Genomic DNA, 22,261 nt, shown 5'->3' on the forward strand with positions numbered 1-22,261 from the left:
GCTTTCGTCTCCGTGATCTAGACCGTTTCTGCGACGGCAGCGTGTCTGTCCATGCCTCATTGTTTCACAAGCATGAAGAAGTCTGGATTGAACAATGGCTTTTCATGATCCATTCAGTGGCCATCAGCATTCGCTTCCTCTTCCCACTATCTCCGAGGATCGGGTTCGCTCAGCCTCGCCCGCGCCTAGAGCTCTGGGTGGAGGCATCGTTGTCTTCTCCGGCGGCAGTGCCGCCAACAATCTTGTCGAGATCTTCAACGACGTTCGTGATGCAAACAAAACGACTTTGAGCTATGTGATCCCGATCAGCGACAATGGCGGGTCGTCCAGCGAACTTATCCGTGTATTCGGAGGACCTGGTACGCTGCGAATCTCAATACTCCCCAGCACATGATTCTGACGCGCTTGAAAGGTATCGGTGATGTTCGCTCCCGACTAGTTCGTCTGATTCCAGATGATGGGGAAGAAACACAGGCCATCAAGAGACTCTTCAACCACCGGTTGCCGAAAGATTACGCTGTGGCAAGATCTGAATGGCTCGACATCGTTGAAGCTACACACGAGCTGTGGCGAGGAGTCTCTCTGCCAAAACAAGAACTGATTCGCAGCTTTCTCAACGTGATCAATCTTGAGATTGTGAAAAGGCTCAGGCCGACCTCGAGGTTCGACTGGAGTGGTGCCAGCATTGGCAATCTTTTCTTGACAGGGTCAGCCATTCCAAGATCATCAAGACGCGAGATATTAATCTGCTGACTTTGACGATAGTGCGAGATTGTTCACAGGTAGCTTTGAAGCCGCAATCTATCTGCTTTCAAGCATCTGTGCAGTGCCAGGAAACGTCTCGGTCATACCTAGTCTAAACTCCAACTTCGCACATCATATTGCAGCTGGACTTGAAGATGGCACGGTGATTACTGGACAGAACAACATCAGCCACCCCAGCAAGCCGACTGCCGCAGTGCTAGACTCCGTCATCTCTGCTCCGGATGAGCCTTTCTCGCCAAGCCAGAGACTGAAGGCAGAGACAGAAGAACAAGACAAGGTAGAAGACGCCAATCTACCAGGCTCGCTTCCTACTTTGCGCAAACCCGCTATAGCCTTCTCGAAAGAAGACGAAGAAGAGCTTCCTGCCAGAATCGAGCGACTCTGGTACATCAATCCTTACGGCCAAGAAATTCGGATCCCAACCAATCCACGCGTGGTCGGCGCTCTCAAAGAAGCAGGCTGTGTCATCTACAGCATTGGCTCACTCTTCACCTCTCTGATTCCATCGCTCGTCTTGCGAGACGTGGGCACCGCAATCGCTTCGCCGTCCATTAGGTGCAAAATCCTCATCCTGAATGGCACGCTCGATCGGGAGACTGGACCTTCGACAAACCCCTTCACTGGCATGGACTTCGTAGCGGCTATAGCAAATGCATGCGCGGAGAGCCGAGGGATTGCGAGACCGGCGTCGCACCAGTATTCGCAGTACGTCACGCATGTCATATACCTGGACAGTCCAACCGGCCCGAAAGTCGACAAAGACGCGTTTCACCGGATCGGCATAGACTCGATGCGACTTTATGGTCGCAAAGACGACAACGGCAAAGGCGGCAGATACGATATGAAAGCCCTCGAGCAGGCTTTGGAGGCGATCATTGGGAGGAAAGATGCTAGAAACGACAAAACGAGGAGAAACACGCTGGTCACTTGAAGCATGCAATTATGGATGTCATCACAGGATGTTACGATCCGGATTTTTACCAAGACACAACCTTTACGTCGATCAGTCCCTCATATTACAAGACATCCATCTTATCAAGCCATAGAAGTAGCAATTCGTTCAGACCCTGCCGAACCAATTCATCCGGAAAGTAATACTCTGCCGAGGCCTCCAGCGGAACTCGCAAGCTGTCATGCCCTCCGTCAGCACCAACCGCCAACCGCGCCTTTGTCTGGTACCAGTCCAGCAGGTAGTCCTTCATCTCCGGCATGACTTTGGCGGTCCTATCCGTAGCATCCACAACACGCCGGTGAATGCCGGGCTGCTCTCGGATATTCTTCCACACATCCTTCGCATCAGTCACGGTCCGCGCGGAGAACTTGGAGACCGCCTCGTCTCTCATGGTTATCGGAATCATCTGCCGTATCGTCCTCGTCGAATATTGCGAAAGCTGCGAGCAGAGAGACTTCACCTCGTCGTGTAGGAATGGATCGCTGGGATCAGAAGTTGACCTGAGCTTTTCTTCGACTGCCTCGATCTCCTCTCGCATCTTCTTGAGCCTGTACAGCGACCACTGCCTGTACAGGTCTGGCAGCCGATCGTACACTCGCACGTTGCTTATCAGGCTGTTGTCCCAAGTGCCGACGTTGGCGACTTTGTAGGACGAGATGGTGGTGATTCTCTCGGCTGATCCGAACGCTCTGGATGCTAGATGCTCCACTTGGCCGCCCTGCAATACGACGGCGGTTCCCATCGCGGGACCTTCGACCTGCGCATTACTTGCTTTAGCGAATTCATGCATGATTCCTTGCAGGTCTCTTTTACCTTGTGAGGCGAGCCGTCGCCGGTTCTCAGATATGTATGGCCGCCGGTCATGGACGTAGTATCGCTGAGCATGATAATGCACACGTACGGGTACGAGTCGAAACTGCCACACACCGCATGTTTAGCAGCCGCTACGAACACACTCCAGTAAAAGGGCAACACTCACTGCCAAGGGATCACCGAACCCGCAGACAGTGGATCATAAGACAGCTCCTCGTCGGTCAAACTCATGGACTCAAGCCACGGCTCCGCCGTCAAGCGATCGAGCGAGCAATCGTCGCCCATGACCTGGATGTTAGTGTGGCCGATCTCCATGGGCATGATGATGTCGACGGGCATGTTGAGCGCTTTGCGCACGATCTCGGTCGTCGCGGGACTCGTCCAGAGATCTGTGACGAATTGCGATTTCGACGCCGAGTTGCGCAGCATGGCGGTGGTGTTGCCGAGCCATCTCGCGCAGTTGTCGAGGACTTCTGGTCGCAAGATCGAACGGCGGTAGGCGAGGACGCCGTCTTTTGTCAGGAAGGGGAATGGGTGGCTACCGGCGACCACGTCGTCATTGCTGCCGTTCGATAGGCCTAGGTCGCCGAAAGTGAAGTTGGAGATGGAGTCGGGTTTGACGAGATGGATCTGTGATGGGTTTAGAGCTGCGCATTCGACAAAAAGCGACTGCCTCGTTGAGGCTCGCCCATGAGTGATCACACTCTTTGTCCGGGCGTACCTCTGGATCGAAAACATCTATCTCTTGCGACATGTCGATTGCTGAAGCTCACTTGCGGATTCTCAATGATGGTGATGATTATACTGTATGATTTAGACAGTCTGTTTCGACTCAAATTGCATAGACGAACGAAAAAGCAACGTCGAGCTCACAACTTACGAGCGAAACTCGACATCGCTATATCCTCCTCGACACCCGACAATACCTAGTCGTCTTGTGAAAAGCGGGGCCCCGAGCCTGGGGAAGTCACGGACAGATATCGCGCGTCCAATCGAATCCGACCGTGATATCACATCCGATGCGCGTTCGGTCCAAGTGTCCTAGAGGGGTAATCATTTGCCTATACACCTCCCCTCCAATCTCACTGCTCTTGAGCTCTGCGATTGGGATCGCTTTCCGACTGTGCTGTCCGAGAGCCGTTCTGAGATTGTCCCATTCGAGGTGTGCTCTCGTTCGAGTTTCGCAGAGCTGCCCACTGTTCACTCGACTATGTGGTGGATTAGACCTTATATTTACATCTCAGTGATCTGACTCTCTCTGCCCCGCGTGGTAAGGCAATCTTTCCGTATCCGGCAATTCCTCTCCATCAACTCCCAGTAGAAATCCAAAGACAGATCACCCGCCATCCAAAACATACGCTCAAAAAAACACCATAGCATTTCCCAAAAAACATCCACGCAAACGCTCAGATAGAAAACAAAAAAGGAAATCAAACCGCCTTCAAACCCTCAACCATCACCTCCTCCCCCTCCTCCTCAACGCCCTCCCCCGCCTCCTCTTCCACTTCTTCCCCACCCACTCCGCCATCGAGTCCCACGACACAATCAGCCACACAATCGCCAAACTGCCCAGCGTAAACGGCACGGCAACGACGAAAAAGAAGCTGAACCCGTGCTTCAAGCCCGCGCCCTCGGAAAAGTTCATGCCGAAGTACCCGCTGACGACCGTCAGCGGCGCGAAGAAGACCGTGACCAGCGCGAGCACCATCATGAAGTTGTTCGTGCGCGCGCCGACGGTGTTGAAGATCAGCGTGCTGATGTTCGTTGCGCTGGCGTCCATTTGCTCCAGCGCTTGGATCAGCGTGATGCAGTGGTCGAGCACGTCGCCGAAATAGGTGTGCGCTAGGGGCGTGATTTGGATGGTGGCGGCGTCCGGGTGGCGTTTGAGGGGCCCGGCGGATTCGGAGGCGGTGCGGGAGAGGGAGAGGCGGGGCGTGGGGCTCGCGGAGCGGCCGCGGAGCTGGGCGGCTTGGGCGAGGTGTTTGTTTGTTGGGGGTTTGGGGGTCGGGTCGGGCTGCTTGGGGGTGTCGCGGGGGTGTTTGTTCTCGACGGGGTAGGGGGTGGTGTTGGGTGGGGAGAGGTGCATTTCGGAGAAGGCGACGGTGGGCTCGGTGTTGTGGTCGCGGAGGGCGTTGACGAGGTGCACGATGGGCTTGATGAGGTTCTGCAGCATGTCGATTTCCTCGCCGAAGATGTGCAGGGCGCGCGAGGTGCGGATGTTGGGGCTGGTCATGGCGTCGATTTGGAGCTCCTTGCGCGCTTTGTTGTAGGCGTCGCGGACCGGCATGGCCAGGTCGACGATCGCGTCGATGATCGCCTGCAGCACGAGCGAGGCGTCGCAGCTCTTGCGCAGGACCGTTTCTTCGCTGTACAGCCGCTCCATCATCGGCCCTTCGATGTCGTCTGCGGAATGCTCGAAGAAGGACACGATGGTGTTGTCGGCGAGCAGGAACATGGAGACCTGCTCCACGCTCACGACCAGATCGTCGGCGGAGAGTACGCTATGCTTCTCCATGAAGGCAGTGTGCTTGGCGATCTGGGCGCTCTCATAGCGGTGGAGAGTGCGAATCTCTTTAATGGGACTGTGCTCGGAGATGTTGCTGTGGGCCTGGACGAACTCATCGATCTTCCCATCTCCATTGCGGTCCATGTACCGCGGCAGCTGATAACTCTCCTTATGCGCACCTCTCGGGCCCGGCCACCACCCACCCCTGTGGCCTCCACCCGTAGACTCAAGATCATCGTGTGCAGGGCAGTCATCGTGATCTCCATTATGCTGGTGCAGCCGCACGAGTTTCTGCAAGGTGAGAATGATGCACGCCTGGTCACTATACCAATCGACCTTCGTACGCGAATGCGTGTGAATCAAATCCTCAATCGCCAGCCTGTGCAAGCGGTAGCGGTTGCCGATGAACTTGATGACGTCCCACGAGAGCCCGTTGACGTTGATCCACCTGCACTTGGAGTCGTCCGGCTTGGGCTCTTCGAGCAGCTCGTTCAGGGTCTCGTTGTCGGCTTTGCGGACGGAGATGTTGGCTTCGGAGAAATCCACGATCTGGATATCGCACGGCGCCACCAGGTTGATCAGGTGCGGCGGCACCTTCTCGTCCTCGACGTTGACATCGATACCCGGCTCCGCGCCGGGCTGCTGCCAGACGTCGACTTCGGGCTCGTGGAAGGTCCGCACCGTGTTCGTGCGCGAGAGCCGCCGGTGCCGCAGGTAGTTGTCATTGTTGGATGAGGTACGCGTGATAGTGCTACCGCGCCGGTCGAGAGTGACGCTGTCCCTGGCCGAGGGCGATTTCCTCCGCGCGTGCTCCGCCGAGTCGCGGCCGGTCCTTGTATGCGCTCGCTCGCGGCCGTGAGGGTGGTGCGCGCGTGGCACTTCGGGGGAGAAGTCCCGGATAGTAGTCATATTAGTCATCTCGAAACTGTCGTAGCCAGTGTTTTTGAAAAGTGGCAGATGGACGCGGTCGGAATAGAAGCAGTCGTGGTCCGGCGTAAAATATATTCCGTAGCCAGATAATCAACGTCCTCACCCAGAAATAAGTCTGACCAACCCAGCCCACGCACAAAGAGATCCAAAACCAAAGATCCAGATCCCAATCCAGATCCGCCGTCAAAGGCCACCGAAGATCCAAAAATCCCTAGTGCTAGCTAATAGCAATGCAGCTCCTCAGTCCAGCAGTGCGCATGTTCGCAGGGCGGCGCGGCACGTCAATCCAGGAGCCGGCAGTATCCAACCGACCCAACAAGGCAGCCTGAGATAGTAGGGAAGCGCAATGTGCAAGCCATGTAGCAAGCAAGCGAGGCAGAAAACAGCCGGGGCGTCGTCAGTCAGCGCCGATCTCTCCCGCGCGCACAGCAAAGCATGGCCTTGACTTTCGGGATGGGGATGCACGAAGCGTGGAGCACGAGTCACGCGCGCGATCCAGAACCGCGGCGAGACGAACAAGCCCTCCAATCCCCCAGCGCGGGACGCCCGAACCCTGAGCTTATTTTTCTTTTGCTTCGTCTCCACTACCTTCAGATGGGATATTCTCTGAAAGGGACGGTGATGATGTGATTAATAGGGATCTCTAATGAACATTCACAAATACAGACACGAGCGATGGAGTCACATCTCTTTGAAAATGGACTTCGCAATCCGTTGGAAAAAAACTTTCGAATGGGATTTGGCACTGCCTTCGGCTTTTGTCCCACAGACTCTTCCTTGATAAACTCCTCCACATCCCCCCCTACCTTACCCATCCTATACCCATCCAATCTTCTTGTTTAATGATCCAGTCCCGTCAACAATCCAACCCGGCCTCCCACTCTCCCGTTCCCGTAGATTCCCTCCTCGTGCAACGCAACACACTCGTAGAAAAACAAAAGAAAAACAAAAAAACAAAAAAAACCAGTCGTGACTGGATCCCGTCGAATGCGATCCTGCAGTGAGAAGGGAAGGCCTGGAAATAGTGACAAAAAAGAGGTAATGACATTTCTTCGCCTGAACGCGCGGGTATCTGCTGCTTGCCTGCTGCCGATGATGATGATGATGGTAATGGTAACGATGACAAGAGAAGAAGACAAGAGAAGAAAAAGAGATGATTATGCTTGGCAAATTCCGATCCCGGTCCTTCCAATGCTCATTTGGTGTCCAATCGCGAGGGCCCATCCGTAACAACATAAGAAAAAACAGTAGCAAAAGAGGGCGTGATTGAGAAGCTGTCTCCAGCCACTCATCGCTCCACCGCACTGCCAGTGCCGTTCCCATGGCTGTGGTGGTGCGAGTGGTGGTGATGGTGGTGGTGATGCCTCCTGTGCGGCCTGTCGCTGCTGCCCTCACCTCCACCACCGTCGCGGCCATGCCCGTCCTCAGCCGCGACGCACCAGAAGCGGTGGCTGCCCCAGGCGCCTTTTTGGCACTCCTTGGAGCAGTACTTGGTACGGCGGCAGCGGCGGCACTTTGCGAACTGGCGCGTGTACTCCTCCCACTTGCCGCACTGCCAGTAGGCGCACTGGCGGATGCCGCCGCGCGAGTCGTCCTTGCGGCAGAGGTTGCGCATGACGACGCCAGCCCAGTAGGACATGTCGTCCTGCTGCGGCGAGATGGGTCCGCTGGCGCTGTGGCGCGAGGTCGAGGGCTTGGCGGTGAACTTCTCGATGAGGGGGAAGATGTTGTAGGGGGCTTCGCCGGGCTTCTCAACGAACTCGTTGTCCCAGTCGTCGTCTAGCTCTTCTTGGGACGGGCCGGGCGTGGAGTTTGCGGGGCTGTGGTCGGGGTCGAGCAGGTGCAGGTCCTTGCCGATTTTGAGTCTGGGAACGAGGTGGGATTGCTGGAAGTATGATCGGAGGTTGCAGTATTTGGAGACGTATGCGAGGAGTTGAAGCGACATGAGGACGTCTTCGTCGCGAGGCATGGCGGCGAGCACTTGCGCCGGTGCAGGCCGGTCGAGAGGAAGTGTTCGCTGCGGTAGCCATGTAGGGGGTTGTTGAAGGTTTGGAGGGGTTGCGTTCAGGGGGTTCATAGCGGGTGGAATCTGGTTTTGCTGGAAGCCGTTCTGTGCTTGTGTGGGGGTCGTAACAGGGTTGACGGTGCTACCGTCGGTGGATAGGCGGTGGCTGATGTTGAAGGTTTCGTCTTCGTGAGAAGCTCCAAGGTTGACTGTGTCTGTGCGCGGCTCCAGTATTGTGTCATCGTCCAGAGCGTCCTGCATGACAATGTCGGATTGGATATCAACATGTGGTTCCGGCTGAGTCTCTGTCTCATTAACATCCTCGGATCCTGCCTCGTCAGGCTGCGCATCGTCGTCTGATCCTGAGATGGAGAGCTGGTGTCTGATGGATGGTCGCCTGGCGGCTCGTCGCATGCCAGTTGGGCTCTGACTATCTGGTCGCGTGACGGGCGCGCTGGGTGTTGTGGGGGATTGGGGTCCGGAGCTGAGCCCAGCGTGAAGAGTTGGAAGCATGGAAGGTAGCCTGTCGACATCCCTCACAGGCCTCAAGCCAAACGCAGCAGCGCCGTCTTGTGACGGGACCGAAGTCACGGACTGCTCCGAAGCCTGTCTGCTGCTGCCAACGCCAGGAGATGAGAACTGCACTCGGCTGCTGAGTGACCTCTGATGTTGGTGTCGCTGGAAAGTCGTCCGGTCTGGAGGCGAGCTAAGTGACAAGTTCGCAGCGGGCGCAGTAGGTGTCACGGCGGCGGATGCCGATTCCTCTTGCTGCTCACGCGGCTCGGGGATGGAGATAGGGGGTGGAATGTGTCGTCTGCTCCTGTCAGAGCGCTGGCTGTAAGGGTCGTTGCGGGAAGAAGAAGAGCGCGAAAAGCCACGAGAGCTACCCAGGGAGCCCAGTGGGCACTTTCGCCGGCTCTCGATCTCAGCCTTTTCTCTGCACTTCTCGATGACCTGGAAGTAGTTGTCCAGAATGGTGGCGATGACGGGCACCATGTCCGCCTCGACCACGCGTGTGCGAACAGCCTCTGAGCCCCTGACGCCGATGTTGACGATGCACTGGAAAGCCAGGTTCCACTTCCACATCTCCATCATATCCTTGCTCCTGCCCTCCTTGAGGATGCATACCAAGCGCTCGATGCCGCCATCGACGGTGAGGATGTCGCGTATGCGGCCGGAGGATGTGGTGAGGTATGCGAGGTTGTTGAGGGAGTTGATGAGGGGAAGGGTGGAGGTGCAGTCGAGGGCGCGGCGGTCATAGAGGGCGGTTGTGATGCTGACCGAGGCCTTGTTTGCGTTGGGGATGCTGAAGTTGACCTCGCGCATGTTTGCGCCGGGCTTGAGAGCGCGCGACTCTCACCAGGATGGTTTGTAGATGAGTCGGCAGGGCAAACTCGATGGTTTCGGAACCCGGGCGGGCAATCAGCGCAGCGCGGTCCGCACGCCTGGCAGGAGAGACGCTGGAGCCGGCTTGTTTGCAGAACACGCCGCCGCGTGGGAGGTGTCGAGATCCGGCACGCTGGGCTCCGCGGTCTGCCGTGAAGAATTGCTTTGTGTCGAGTATGCGAAGGGGCGAGTGCACAAAGGGCGGTGTCCCGGGGGGTGCGCGCTGCCGTCTCGTGGGGCTGGACGAACGGGGCTCGGGCGCAAGAGGACAGGAGAAGGTCGGTCGTGCGGGCTCGCGAGGAGAGCGAGATGAGATCGGTAGCGTGTCGAGGGCGGTGCGGCGAGGGAAGTGGGATGGGTGGTGTTGGCGGAGGGGCGGTGGTGGCTGCAAGTGTGCGAGCGACAGTAGTCACTCAGTCTCGTCCCCCTTCGCCAAAGCGCAGCGAGCGAGGGCGGGAAGCGGCTAGCCACGCTTTGCCTTCCGCACCACAACGCTCCGGTCGCCGGCCGAGGGATATGACGCGCGCGGCGGAGGTCGGGAGGTGGGTGGGCGCTGGGTGATGGGCGCTGCTGCTTACTCTATCCGGGCGCGATGGGGCGATGTTCGCTCGTAAGGCTGCAACCTGCTGCGCTGCTGGTGGGTGGCGAGGTGGGCGGAAGCTTTTCACACGCAGCGACGCAGAAGCTGGAAGGGCGTCTGGTAAGCAGCGCCGGCAGCCAAGACGGTTAGCCAGCCTGGCCCTTCTCTGCTCTCCCGCCAGCGAGGGGACTGGGACTGGGACTAGCACTGGCACTGGCACTGGCACTGGGACTGGCAAGCGCCCGAGACACGGCGGCGCGCTGCGTGCCCACGTCGTGCTGCCCATTATTAATTCCCACGCTGCACTCAGCAGTGTGCCTTTTGCCAACCTAATCTTAGCACTCGCAGCTCGCAGGCCGCCGTGATTCTCATTGCAGGACATCCGCCTCCCCAGTGCATTTGCGTGCTATTGTAATGCTGATCACCCCGATCGCCACCTCCACCCGCTGTACCCCAGTCCATCTGATCATCGCATTATTGTCGCCCCCTCGCCCAACCTCATCACACGCCAACGAGCCAATCGCAGTACCGCACTGGAAGAAAGTCACAGACTCACTCGCTGGACCTCCAACGCGCCGCTGCCCAGCTAACAAGACAAGCACACTCACAGCGGCCCAGCAACGCCAACGGTGGCCAGCTCGACGAGCAAAACGGTCTCACACGCACCGCTCCCCCAGCCCGCGAGCTTCAGACCTGCCACCGGCAGTTTCTTCAAGACTCACACACACCGGTGTCGCATGGCCCAGCACGTCGCAATCTCCCACATCCTGAGGTGCAGCACCCGAAGGGCAGGTGAGAAAGGGGACACCAATCTCTCGTCTCTTTGCGTCCTGCCATCAATTCCATCCCACCTCATCATCCCAGCCCGCCCGAAATGGCCGAGCCAGCCCTTGCCGAACTCCGAAACGACCCGGGCCTCGTAGCTCTGTTCTGTTCTGTTCAAATTTGCCCTTCATGCAGGCGTGCCCCAACCTCGCCCGGGATGGTGACTGGCGTCGCGCGTGGGCCCGTGTGTAGATTGCAGGGTTGTTCGGCCTACGTATGTGGAGGCGGGATATGTACTACATGTATGTACTGTACATCGTGGAGTACGGACGGTCAATCACGTACCGTGGTCATTGGCGATACCTGGGCGCGATACTTCCGTCACATCAGAACCATCATGATGCGCAGCGCCGTGAAATCAACACGTCGCATTCGAGAGCCCTATGTAGGTGAGGTAGGTCTCTGCGGTGCCCACAACGTGTCGCTCGTACGACCAGACCAGACCAGACCAGCAAAATCAGCCCGTCCAGGCACCGTACGCGCTGAGCACAACCGCACGTAACACGGCGTCGAGACGAACCAGCGTTTCCAAACTCTGCATCACGCTGCAAGCCACACGGCCGAGAGAGCGTTGGCGGGTTGGCGATGCGGGAGTCTGAGACGTGCCAAAAATGCGCTGCAAGGCCAACCTTCGCTGTCTCGCCGCGGCGGCGCGAGGCTTGCTTTGGAGCTGAGACGTCATCTCAACTTCGACAAGGCAACGACGAAATGGCATAAGATCTAAATTTTTTGATTTGAATGCTGCGCTGGAACGGTATCGTAAAAAAAGGACCAAGTGGGTTTCCTCTCCCTTCCTTCCGCGTCCCATAAAGTAAAAAAATCCCAAAATCCCAAAATCCCAACATCATCCCCTTCACATGTCCATCATGGTATCGTCGCCGCCCACAGCCCCTCCAGCCTCAGGCTCAATCATCACACCCCGTCCCCTGCCCTCGAGCAGCTCCCTCCGCACCTCAGGCCCGATCTGCTTGTGCCCGCGCGCCAGCAGCAGATCCAGCAGCGCCTCGCGCTGGTCCTCCGTGATCTCATTCTTGTAGCGCTGCGCGAACGCCAGCAGCGACTGGTGCCACAGGACCGGCAGGCCCTGGGACGCGGCGCCCTTCTTGTTGCCGAAGCCACCGCCGGCGCCGCCCATCGCCACGTCCTCCTGCAGCGCGCGGAAGCGCAGGAAGTGGAAGACTAGCGCGTCGATGACGCGGTACGGCAGCGCGTACTTCTTCTCCAGCAGCGTGCGGATGAGGATGTTGCACGCGCCCGCGCTCTCCACGTCCGACAGCATCTGCTCCGCGCCCATCTCGCACAGGCGGTAGAGAGCGGTCGCCGAGTGCAGCACGGGGATGCTGACCTTGGCCAGCACGGAGGCGACGATCTGCGCCTCGCGCAGCGTGCACAGCCCGCCGCCGACGAGCGGGAAGAGGAAGCCGCGGAAGAAGGCGGCGGGCTTGTAAAGCGCCTTCTTGAGCGCTTTGTACAGGTGCACGTTCAGCTTCTTCGTCTCGCGGATGTCTTCGCGGACTTTGGGCAGGAGGACGTCGCAGCAGAAGGCTTGCGCGACGGCGGGGCGGGAGGAGATGAAGAGTTTGGTCGCTTCGTAGGTGGCGTTGGCCGTCCAGCTGTCCGGGCGGGTGATGCTGAGGAGGATGTCCCATTGCGGGAGCGTGGGGAGGATCTTGAAGGGCTTGGGCAGCTTGCCGGACTTGTAACGGGAGAGCAGCATGCCGATTTGTGTGTAGACTTCGACCACCTTGCCTGGCAGCTCGACTGCGTCTTCGGGGTCGCCGCCGCCTTGCACTTGCCGGGGGTCGGCGGGGCCTGCTTGTGCTTCGTGTGCGGCGATTTTCTCCAGAATCAGATCCGCCAGGTTGGTGCCGGGACCTGCGGCTTGTGAGTCGTCTCTCGGGTCCAGGAGTGTCGAGGGGTCGAAGGAGGGATTGAATTTGTCCCATGCTGCGAGATCCTCCGGGTCGATTTCCACCTCTTCGACAACCTCGTCGTCTGAGCCCCACGCTTCCTCATCGTCGTATTCGCCGACTTCTGCGCCGCCCTGCTCCTCGTCATCCTCGGCCTCGACAGGGAATCTGCTTTCAAAAGCAAATGCCGGGTTGGGCTGTGCAGGCCGGCTGGCCTCTCGCTCCGCCTCGTCTTCCGCCGCCAGATCCTGTCCTAGCCGCAAGATGTTCTTCGACGCCTTCGAATCCACGAACCCCTCCTGCTTCTTCTCGCCGTCCTCTGACTTTCTCTTCTTCCCCGCCTTCTGCTTCAGCTCTGTCGGCGCATACTCCTCGCTAAGCGGGTTGTGTCTCCTCTCGCGCGCGGCGGAGTTTGGTCGTGAGGCCTTCGGCATAATTGTGGTGTAATGTGAAGTGTTGTCCGAGCGAGGTTCTTCGGCAGTTTGCACGCTGCGCGGGACTCTTATTCCGGTCGTCTCCAAAAGAGAAATTCTGGCTTTGCCGGCAGGGTTTCGTTATCGATAAGCCGCCAGAAGACAGGGTTGGGCCCGAAAGCCGCTGCCGCCGCCGGCCCTGCAGTTCGTGGAGGTCGCGTCTCTCAAGCTCCAGGAAATCCCACGCGACGTCGATCTGGAAACATCAGACTGCTTTTCCTTGTCTTTTTGGAAATTGCTTCGCACAACGACCCGCCACGACCATGGACGAATCTATTGCGCCTATAGAGGCGGCGCCAATTGATGCAGCGACCCCAGCGGACAATGCTCCAGCGACGCAGACGACCGCATCGCCAGCTCCAGCACCCGCACCTGCACCTGCACCAGCTCCTCCACGCCCCGCCTCGAAGACACCCGCACCTCCTCCCGTACAACGCGAGCAACGCGAAAAGAAGGATTCTCTCAAGAAGCGCGAGTCCGCCGCGCCGGCAGCCCCGTCTGCGGCCACCTCTTCATCTCTCGGCAAGCGCAAGGCCCACCAGGTCCATGCCTACCCCTCACCACAACGATTCAACATTCCCCCACCGCGCGCTCAGGACTTCGAAGCGCCGAAAGACGACATGATGGCTGAGCACGAGCCGAACCAATTTTGGGTGCCCGGGGAAAACAGGCAGCTGTACAAACCGCTCGACCTCGCGGAGAACAAACGCGGCTACCGGTACCAGCGTGCGATCGCGGATCCGACTTTCACGCACAAGCAGTACTATCGCAGCACCAGCCCAGCGCCGCATGGTGCGCGGCTCAGCTTTGAGGATGCGGATCGCTGGATGCATTTCACGACGAATGCGCTTACGACGAGCAATGAGAAGGGTTGGCGGATGGTGAGGGCGAACGTGTGCGCGCGGGAGGGGACGTTGTATTATGAGGTGAAGGTTCGCAGGGGAGTACCGCCTGAGGGACCGGTTCAGGACCCCGATGGTCCGCAGCCGTTTGTGCGATTTGGATGGGCACGACGAGAGGCGCCGCTTGATGCGCCGGTTGGGTTTGACGGGTACAGCTACGGCATCACAGATATGCGGTTCGAGACAATGCACCGCTCTCGTCCGGGCAAGTTCTTCACACCGAAAGCGAAGGCCGCCAAATCAAAGGCCAAAACGGCCGGAGCAGGACCGACACCTATAACCCTTGCGCCGGAAGACCAGCACGTCAAGGAAGGAGACGTGATCGGAATGGAAATCCAGCTCCCCTCGCTCTCCCTACAGCAAAAGATCGTCTCCGGCGTCTACAACCCCGCCGTCGACATCGGCGACGGTTTCACAGACACCAACGCCCCGCCCGTGCCCGGCCCCGACGAGCAAATCCCCGACATCATCCGCGACCGCATCCCCGTTGCCTACAAAGGCAACTCCTACTTCGAGATACTCGACCACGTCGCCACGCGGCCCATGGAAGTCTACGCCGACCGCACAACCAACATCGCCACCCTCGCCTCGCACCCCGGCGCCACCGCCGGCTCCGGCAAGGACGCCATCCGCCAGCCGCCGAACCCCAACCACGAGCACGCGCCGCTGCGCACGCTGCCGCACTCCGCCATCCGCGTCTACAAGAACGGCAAGCTCGTCGGCACCGCTTTCGACAACCTCCTCGCCTTCCTCCCGCCCGCCAGCCAGCCGAGCAAACAGCAGGGCGCGCGCGACGGCGCCTTCGACGACGGCGTTACGGGCTACTTCCCCGCCGTCTCGTGCTTCTGGGGCGGCACCGCGGAGGTCAATTTCGGCGACGGCAAGGACGGCTTCTGGGCGCCGCCCGCGCACTTGCGCAGCACCAAAGTCCCCGTTTCGACGAGCGAGCACGCAGACCGCTCCCAAGACGTCGAGATGCGCGACGCGCCGGACGGCAGTGCTGCGCGCAGCGGCTGGCGCCCGGGCAAGGAGTGCCGGCCCGTCGGCGAGCGGTACAAGGAGCAGGTCGCCGAGGACGTCGTGTACGATGTCGTCGACGAGGTCGACTTCTTCGTCCAGGACGGCGGGTACGGGGGCAAAGCGGGCCAGGGGCAGGGCGGCGGGCGCGCGGCGAGCAGGTTGAAAGAGGAGTGAGTGAGGTCGATCCCAGCTCCGAAAGCTAGGTAGCCAACGACCATTGCAGACCAAACACGAAAATGGCACGACACGCAGATCTCTCGTCCTAACGGAAATTTGAATTTCACGCAATCTATCTGTCTCGTCTCTCATATCATAAGGCATCCCTTCATTAGCCTCCCTCCCTTCCCAAAAGCACTTCTACCGCAAAAACCCAGGCACAAGCCTGTGCCCGAACAGCCGCCTCATCATGCGCCCGTGCCGCGCCTGCTTGTCGACCCGCTCCATCACGGCGCGCTGCTGCCGCGAAATCCGCGGCGTGTCCCAGCCCGGCGAGCGCGCTGCTGTCGCTACTGCGCGTGTTTTGGGCAGCATGCTGGCTGTGGAGCTGGAGCGGAGGGAGAGGGCTGTTGGCTGGGTGGTTAGGTGTCGGGGTTTTAGGTTGATTGGGGTTTGTGAGGGAGGAGAGGAGAGGGGACGCACTGTTGTCTGCTATGTAGGAGCGGGGCATGATTGTGGTTGTGGTGGGAGGTGGGAGGTGAGGTGAGGTTGAGTGGCGGTGGAGGAGTGGCGGTGTTTGTTTGGTTTGGATTTGGCTTTGTTCGGTGGTCGTGAGGCTGTGGGAAGACGGGGTTGGGTGGTGGGTTTTGCACGCGGAGAGTAGGGATGAGGAGCAAGCGGTTTGTAGCCCGCGGTGATTTCCTGGTATGGAAGCAAACGATAGAGATGTGTGTGTATGTACAGTACAGTCCCACAAGAACCCCAGCCCGCCAACAAGGCGCCCACCCAGCCCTACCACCTATGTACCTCCTTCCGACCGCCAGCGAACCGACCCTTTGACGTACTGTAGCGAGAGACACGGCCGGACACGCGTGGCGCATGCGATACCGAAACGGAGAACCATTCTTGGCCCGCCTCTTGGAACTTGGAAGCAAGCGACGCAGCTGAGAGGGCCTGCACGCAAGCGCGCGGCGCGCAGACTAAGGTAGCAGCATGCGTGTCTTGCCGCCAGGCCGGCTGGATGCTGTTCGCAAGCGAAGTGCACTGGCTTGCTAACGGTCCACGCTTCTCGTCTGTCTGCATTGCAGCCTGCAGGCGTTCGGAGGGGACGACGATAATCGCGGAGGCCGAGGTATCGGGATATGGTGGGCACGGCATGGCATGCGTGTCTTGCCAATGCTTGCTGGAAGCCCCGCTGTGACCTTGGCGGCGCATATGTCGCTCGTGGCGATATGATTCCGGATGGTTCGTTTTATGGACTGGACAGGTTCGAAGGATACTGTGTGTATGTAGTGCCTGTATTCGCGAGGGTACCGATTGGCTATTGTAAGCGCGTAAGAAAGAGGATGCCGGTTTCTTGACTTCTTTTGTCAGAGACAGCCGGTCTTCGTCTCAAGATCATTCAGAGTGAAAATCAAAGTGTCAAATGTTCGTGAAGAATGGCAGAGTAGGGTATTTCGAAACAGTTGCAAATACGATCAAAACTCCCAGGTTGCGCAAGTAAAGGCGGCCAGTGGATCTGAAGCAAAAATGCAAAAGTATGCTAGTCATTGGTAACATGATGCTCTAATACATGCGACCTGGCCGTGCCCTTGCCGATCCGTCGTGAGAAGAAGATGAGAACTCCGGTCTAAGTAATGCACCATATCGCTGTCCCAGTCCCCTGCTTCCAGAGAAGAAACGCCAACATCAAACCATGCAAAGATCGAACACGGGAATCTCAAAACGCAGGCCGACTCTACGCCTGACTCTCCAACTGCAGGTTCCCCACCGAACACCAATTCTTAATCGGCAAGCACGACAAATGCTTACACCACGAACATCCCGTCCTCCACTGATAGAAATTCTTCAGCAGCAGGATAAACCCCACCAGAGCGCCCAGCAGCGCTGCCGCGCGAACGATCCACCAAACCCACCACACGCCGCGGCGGTTCTGGAAAAACGCCAGCGGCTGCTTCACAAACCCGCGCACGCCCGCGCCCGCGTCGTACCTGCTGCGAGCTGTGAAATCGGCCGACGTGCGGCGGGAGACGGCGGCGGGGGAGCGCAGGATGCAGATTCCCAGCACGAGTCCCATGAGGAAGCCGCCGATGTGGGAGAAGTTGTCGAGGCCGGGCAGGAGGCCGAGGACGAAGGCGATGATGACGTCGATGGCGATGAAGAGGAGGTCTTTGAGGGGCGAGGCGCGGCTGGTCCAGTGGTAGAGGAGGTCGAGGAGGGTTATGGCGAGGATGCCGAAGAGGCTGCCGGAGGCGCCGGTGGATGCGATGCCCGTGGCCGCGAAGTTGCCGCCGAGCACGAACCCGAAGATACCGGCCGCCATATAGACGAGGAAAAAGCGGACGGAGCCGATGAGCTTCTCGACGTCACGGCCGAGGGTGAGCTGGAGGAGGAGGTTGAAGGCGATGTGGATGATGCCGCCGTGTAAGAAGATCGGGATGATGAAGCGCCACCATTGGTTTGGCGCGGGACTGTTGGGGAGCGGGGCGCCGGCGGGAAGGTCTGAGAAGAGGACTTCAGGTACGCCGCCGAAACCGCAGAGCTGACTCAAAGTGCATTGGTTATCGCTTTCGTCTAGCGAGGTCGTGCCAGGACAAGGCCAGTGTACCGGGGGATTCTTCGCGTTTTGCACGCCTTCCATGTTGTGCATGCAGGGTTGATATCGCGCGCCCATGTTGATGTAAAGATACGGCGAAGGTCCAATCATAGGATTGAAAGAAGGCTTGATCTGAATCGGCGTCCCCGTGAGCATGCCTGTTGCGAACGAATCGTCAGCCCCAAACCCTCTCACCTCCAAAAGGATCCCCTCCCCGGAAAACACTCACCATACTTAATCACCTCCGCCAAAAACACAATCAGCTGCACCGAGCTCATAAAGAAACACACCCACGTGATCTTCCCCCGAAACCACCCGTCATCTTCCTCCCTCTCCTCACCGCGCCTCCTCCTCTTCCCAGGTTTCGCATCCCTCACAAAAGCATCGTCGTCCGGATGCTGCGGTGGCAGAATCGGCACCACGCTGTGCATCGACCCATGCTTCCTCTCCCGCTCCCTCTCACCCAGCGGTATCGCGTCCCGATCCTCGTAGGGGTCCGAGTCGTAGCGCGAGGACTGCGCGCCGGCGCTGGGTTGGCGGTAGGGGTCTGCGAAGGGCGGCGGCGAGGGGTCGTAGGGGAGGGGAGGCAGCGGGGCGTCGGCGCGGCGGTCGTGATCGTGGTAGGCGTTGGCGTAGGAGGTTTGTGGCGGGTCGGAGTAGGCGTTTGTGTAGTAGTTGTGAGAGGACATTGTTGCGGGCGCTGATGGGGGATGGGCAAGTTGGATGTGCGGCGCGTAGCTGGGTAGCTAGCGGTTGTGGGTGATGGGTATGCTTTGTATGACCAGTCGAGAGTGGGAGGGAGAATTTAGTCCTGTGTTTCCTTTGCCTGGCCGGGTGTGGTGGGCGTTGTGTAGATTCGTGTAGGTGAAACAAGCGAGTGACGTGAGGCGCGCGCTCCAAGCTCGGGAGAGACGTGAAGATGAATCCGCCTGCGGCCAGCGCTGAGAGATCCGGAGGATAGGTCGAAAGTGTAGGTGGTAAGGTCTATGTGAGACTTGATCGAAGTGAGGACAATGTTCCGGATGGGAGCAGCGGTAGTGTAAAGGAAAAGCAGAGCAACGCAGCAGCGTCCCAAGCAAGCTTAGGTGCACCACGCAATGCCCGAGTGGCTGAAGCGCGCAGGCCGACGCGGCATGTGAGAGGCTTACGTGCAGACGCTCGTCGACCCACTGTACCTTAACTTATTTTGGATCGCCAGGGGAAAAAATAGGCTCGCGGTCACGAGCACTTAAGTAGCATCATCGACATATCTATAGAAAAAAGACCTCTAGCGCTTCGTCTTCAGCGCCAACGCTGACGAAACGGGCGCAGAAGCACTACAGCCCTACTCTAGTGGGAATTTGCAGATCTTCTTCTATTGGTACCACTAACGCTACACACTACAAGCTCTTCAATGAAGCCCAGCTACTGCTCTCTAGCCAGCCTCATTCACAGTCCCATATACTGTAACCAAACAAAATAACAACAAAAAGGCCAGTCCCTCGTACAGTACACTCAGACACACAACAAAGGCCTTTCCAACTCGTCCTCGCGAGAAAATCAAACGCCAGGTGTTGTTGTTTCCTCGGGCTCTCTATAATATCACACAAAGGAAGGTCGGTGAGGTGAATTTTATCACTCTCTATCCCCACCTGCAGAGGTTACTTGTCTCTGCTTCAACATGAGCTCCCATGTTCGTTAGTTAAGGGGTTTGGGAGCACATGCGTTTATGGTATCGCGCGAATGGTTTACTCGCGGGAGACGTCGCGGCCGAAGATGTACGACTTCATCCAGTCCATGAAGACGAGGACACGGTTGCGAGCTGGAGGCAAGAGTTAGCATGGTACAGTATGAACACTGCATTTCATGAATTAGACTCACTGCTGAAGCACATGCTCAGGTAGGCAGAGCGCCAGAAGAAGTAAGTCAGCTGGCCACCAGTGGCAAGGTTGCCAGTCAACCAGCTGATGTCGGCAACGGCCTTCTCAGATCCAATGTAAGCGAGCGAGCCCTGGTGAGAGTACTCGAAAGGACCCATCTGCTTGACGCGGCGCAGGCGCTTCTGCACGTCCTTGATCTGGGCGAAGACCTCGTCGCGGGAGTCCTTGTTGGGCGCAGTGCCCTGCTTCTCGGAGAGAGTGGCGAGCTCGGTCTCGAACTCCTCGGTCTTGGCCATCTGGTTGAAGAGGCGGGCGAGGAAGGCGCCTTCCTGCGCGGCGACCTGGGCGGTGGGAGCGTAGTTGGCGACGGCGCAGTCGCCGACGGCCCAGACGTTCTCGGTGCCCTTGACGACCAGGTATTCGTTGACGGCGAGACCGCGGCGAGAGTCCTTCTGGGCGGGGATCTGGCCCATCAGGTCGCGGACGACCGGGCGGACAGCGTTACCAGTGGCCCAGACAAGAAGACCGTAGGGGATGCGCTCGAGGACCTTCTCGCCGGCGGCGTTGGTGTACTCGGCCTCGATGTATTGCTCAGTGACGTTCTTGACCATGGTCTTGTTGCGGATCTCGATGGTCTCCTCCTTGAAGGTCTGCTCGGTGTAGTCGATCAGGTTCTTGGAGAACATAGGCAGGACGGAAGGCAGGGCCTCGACAAGGGTAACACGGAAGTTGCTGGCAATCTCGGGAATCCATTTCTTGAGGTCGTTCTCGAAGAAGTCCTGGAGCTCACCGGCGAACTCGACACCGGTAGGGCCACCGCCGACAACGACCATATGCAGTAGACGCTTGACTTCCTCAGGAGACTGGTCTTTGAAGGTGGCGGTCTCGCAGCAGTCCATGATGCGCTTGCGGATGCGCTGCGCGTCGTTGACCTCCTTCAAGAAGCAGCCGTGCTCCTTAACACCAGGGATACCGAAAGTAGCGTTCTCAGCGCCGACGCCGACGACAAGCATGTCGAACGGAACCTCGGTCTGGGAGACAGCACCCTTGATCTCAGAGTCGTCGTTGATGTAGATAACCTTCTTCTCATAGTCGATCTTGGTGGCCTCGGCTTCGTAGAACTTGACGGCGGCGCCCTTGTGACGGAGGAAGTTGCGGATCGGTTCCATGATGCTACGGTGCTCGATGGTGCCGGTGGTGCAGGACGGGAGGAGAGGCGTGAACAGGAAGTAGTTGCGGGGAGAGATGACGACGACATTGTAGTTTTCCGTATCGAGTTTCTTGAGGAGAGAGACAGAGCCCCAGCCAGTGCCTGTGGTTGAAACAAATCATCAGCAACCGCTCGCGCAAACCAATGGATCGTCGAGCACATCGAACTCACCGAGGACGACGAGAGTCTTCTTGCTAGGGTCCGGCTCCGGCTGCTCGACCGGGTTGCGGTTGAGGTAAATGCCGTACGCGGTCCAGCCCAGAAGGCCGATCGCGCTCATGTAGGTGAGCCTCCAGGTCCAGCGCAGCACGCCCGCCCGCTTCTTCTTCTTGGGCAGCTCCTTGACCGGCGCCTGGTCGGCGTATCCCCTCCTGCAGGCGTCGACGATGCTCTTGCGCTGCTCGCGCGCCGCGGACAGCACGCCGGCACGCTGCTTGGCCACGGCGCCGAAAGCTCTCTGTTGCTGGACAACCTGCCGGCTGGCGGCGGAAGCAGACAATTGCGCGACGGGCCTGAGGGCCATCGCGGTCGGCATGCGCACCACGGCCGCCATGGTGACTCTGCGCGACAGAATGAAAGAAATGGGAGAGGAGGTGTGGTTGGGGGGATCGGGTTGAGAGGTGTCTCGCGACAGCTGCGCTGCTCCCTTGGGGGAAAAAGAAGCAGCTCTAGCGCGAGTTGCTGACTTGCGCGATAGCGTCACTGAGACTCGCCCCTGCTAAATTTTGGGGAGGGCCAATCACCCAAATTCTGTCCCTATCGGCCCGCCCGCCGCCGTTCAACGAGACGGCGCGCGTCAGCAAGGCAGAGGGCGCTGGAATTCGAGCACTCGCGCGCGGAGGCTAGGAGGTCTCTAGCTGACCTGCCCGTGCCGCTATCCTGATAACGGTGTTTCGTGCTGTCTTTGCGATATGAAGCGCCTTTCGACATCCTTTAGCCTAAAGCTGACAGCCCACCGCAACTGACTTTCTTGCCGCCATGTGGAGGAGATCGTGTTCACCGTTGCTGCCGCTGTCGGTCCGGAGCCAGAAATAAGCACGGGGAATATAGTTGAAGCGAAAAGGAAAGTGTATGGCGCGGCGGGCCCGTCTTTGATGGGTGGGAAACACATTTGAGATTCAGACTTCATTACTTGATTACAGAGTGGGTTACAACAGCTCGAAAGTCGTCCGATGACAAGCAGTTTTCAACCCTCACACCTTCACTCGTCCAAATTGCCCTCCTCCAAAAAGGACCACTTACAGCTTACACAAAAGCGAATTCCACCACACGTACAAAAAAGAAAAGAGAAAAGAAAAGCAGCGCTCAGCGCAGTCTGCTCGTATTCGAACAGTAATCCTCCAGACAAGGGAAGTAAACACAAAGGAAGAAGG

The 22,261-nt window shown here is 58.5% G+C and overlaps 8 protein-coding genes across 8 annotated transcripts; 2 read left to right on the forward strand and 6 right to left on the reverse strand.

Moving 5' to 3' along the window:
- Positions 1 to 12: 12 nt before the first annotated feature.
- Positions 13 to 3,433, forward strand: WHR41_01305 (uncharacterized protein). Its single transcript, XM_069369911.1, has 3 exons — positions 13 to 359; positions 413 to 707; positions 766 to 3,433. The coding sequence occupies exons 1-3, from the start codon at positions 95 to 97 to the stop codon at positions 1,694 to 1,696; spliced, it is 1,491 nt and encodes a 496-aa protein (XP_069233307.1). The 5' UTR covers positions 13 to 94; the 3' UTR covers positions 1,697 to 3,433.
- Positions 1,672 to 3,422, reverse strand: WHR41_01306 (uncharacterized protein). The gene is made up of 4 exons (XM_069369912.1): positions 3,252 to 3,422; positions 2,697 to 3,160; positions 2,531 to 2,633; positions 1,672 to 2,474 (listed from the first exon to the last, which is right to left on the reverse strand). The coding sequence occupies exons 1-4, from the start codon at positions 3,282 to 3,284 to the stop codon at positions 1,782 to 1,784; spliced, it is 1,293 nt and encodes a 430-aa protein (XP_069233304.1). The 5' UTR covers positions 3,285 to 3,422; the 3' UTR covers positions 1,672 to 1,781.
- A 553-nt stretch (positions 3,434 to 3,986) lies between the features above and the next one.
- On the reverse strand, positions 3,987 to 5,954 carry WHR41_01307 (uncharacterized protein; the record flags this gene model as incomplete). Its single annotated transcript, XM_069369913.1, has 1 exon — positions 3,987 to 5,954. One exon carries the CDS (start codon positions 5,952 to 5,954, stop codon positions 3,987 to 3,989), a length of 1,968 nt encoding a protein of 655 aa, XP_069233305.1.
- Positions 5,955 to 7,254: 1,300 nt separating this feature from the next.
- On the reverse strand, positions 7,255 to 9,297 carry WHR41_01308 (uncharacterized protein; the record flags this gene model as incomplete). The annotated part of the gene is made up of 1 exon (XM_069369914.1): positions 7,255 to 9,297. One exon carries the CDS (start codon positions 9,295 to 9,297, stop codon positions 7,255 to 7,257), a length of 2,043 nt encoding a protein of 680 aa, XP_069233308.1.
- A 2,318-nt stretch (positions 9,298 to 11,615) lies between these two features.
- Positions 11,616 to 13,106, reverse strand: WHR41_01309 (uncharacterized protein; the record flags this gene model as incomplete). The annotated part of the gene is made up of 1 exon (XM_069369915.1): positions 11,616 to 13,106. One exon carries the CDS (start codon positions 13,104 to 13,106, stop codon positions 11,616 to 11,618), a length of 1,491 nt encoding a protein of 496 aa, XP_069233309.1.
- Positions 13,107 to 13,408: 302 nt separating this feature from the next.
- On the forward strand, positions 13,409 to 15,241 carry WHR41_01310 (uncharacterized protein; the record flags this gene model as incomplete). The annotated part of the gene is made up of 1 exon (XM_069369916.1): positions 13,409 to 15,241. The coding sequence occupies one exon, from the start codon at positions 13,409 to 13,411 to the stop codon at positions 15,239 to 15,241; it is 1,833 nt and encodes a 610-aa protein (XP_069233042.1).
- A 1,720-nt stretch (positions 15,242 to 16,961) lies between these two features.
- WHR41_01311 (uncharacterized protein) lies at positions 16,962 to 18,918 on the reverse strand (the record flags this gene model as incomplete). The annotated part of the gene is made up of 2 exons (XM_069369917.1): positions 18,049 to 18,918; positions 16,962 to 17,977 (listed from the first exon to the last, which is right to left on the reverse strand). Exons 1-2 carry the CDS (start codon positions 18,506 to 18,508, stop codon positions 16,962 to 16,964), a joined length of 1,476 nt encoding a protein of 491 aa, XP_069233041.1. The 5' UTR covers positions 18,509 to 18,918.
- Positions 18,919 to 19,158: 240 nt separating this feature from the next.
- Positions 19,159 to 21,732, reverse strand: WHR41_01312 (uncharacterized protein). Its single transcript, XM_069369918.1, has 3 exons — positions 21,060 to 21,732; positions 19,680 to 20,990; positions 19,159 to 19,620 (listed from the first exon to the last, which is right to left on the reverse strand). Exons 1-3 carry the CDS (start codon positions 21,439 to 21,441, stop codon positions 19,547 to 19,549), a joined length of 1,767 nt encoding a protein of 588 aa, XP_069233044.1. The 5' UTR covers positions 21,442 to 21,732; the 3' UTR covers positions 19,159 to 19,546.
- Positions 21,733 to 22,261: the final 529 nt, after the last annotated feature.

The sequence above is a fragment of the Cladosporium halotolerans genome, assembly GCF_011745625.1.
Source record: "Cladosporium halotolerans strain TM138-S3 chromosome Unknown Sca3, whole genome shotgun sequence".
NCBI classification, from domain to species: Eukaryota; Fungi; Ascomycota; class Dothideomycetes; order Cladosporiales; family Cladosporiaceae; genus Cladosporium; species Cladosporium halotolerans.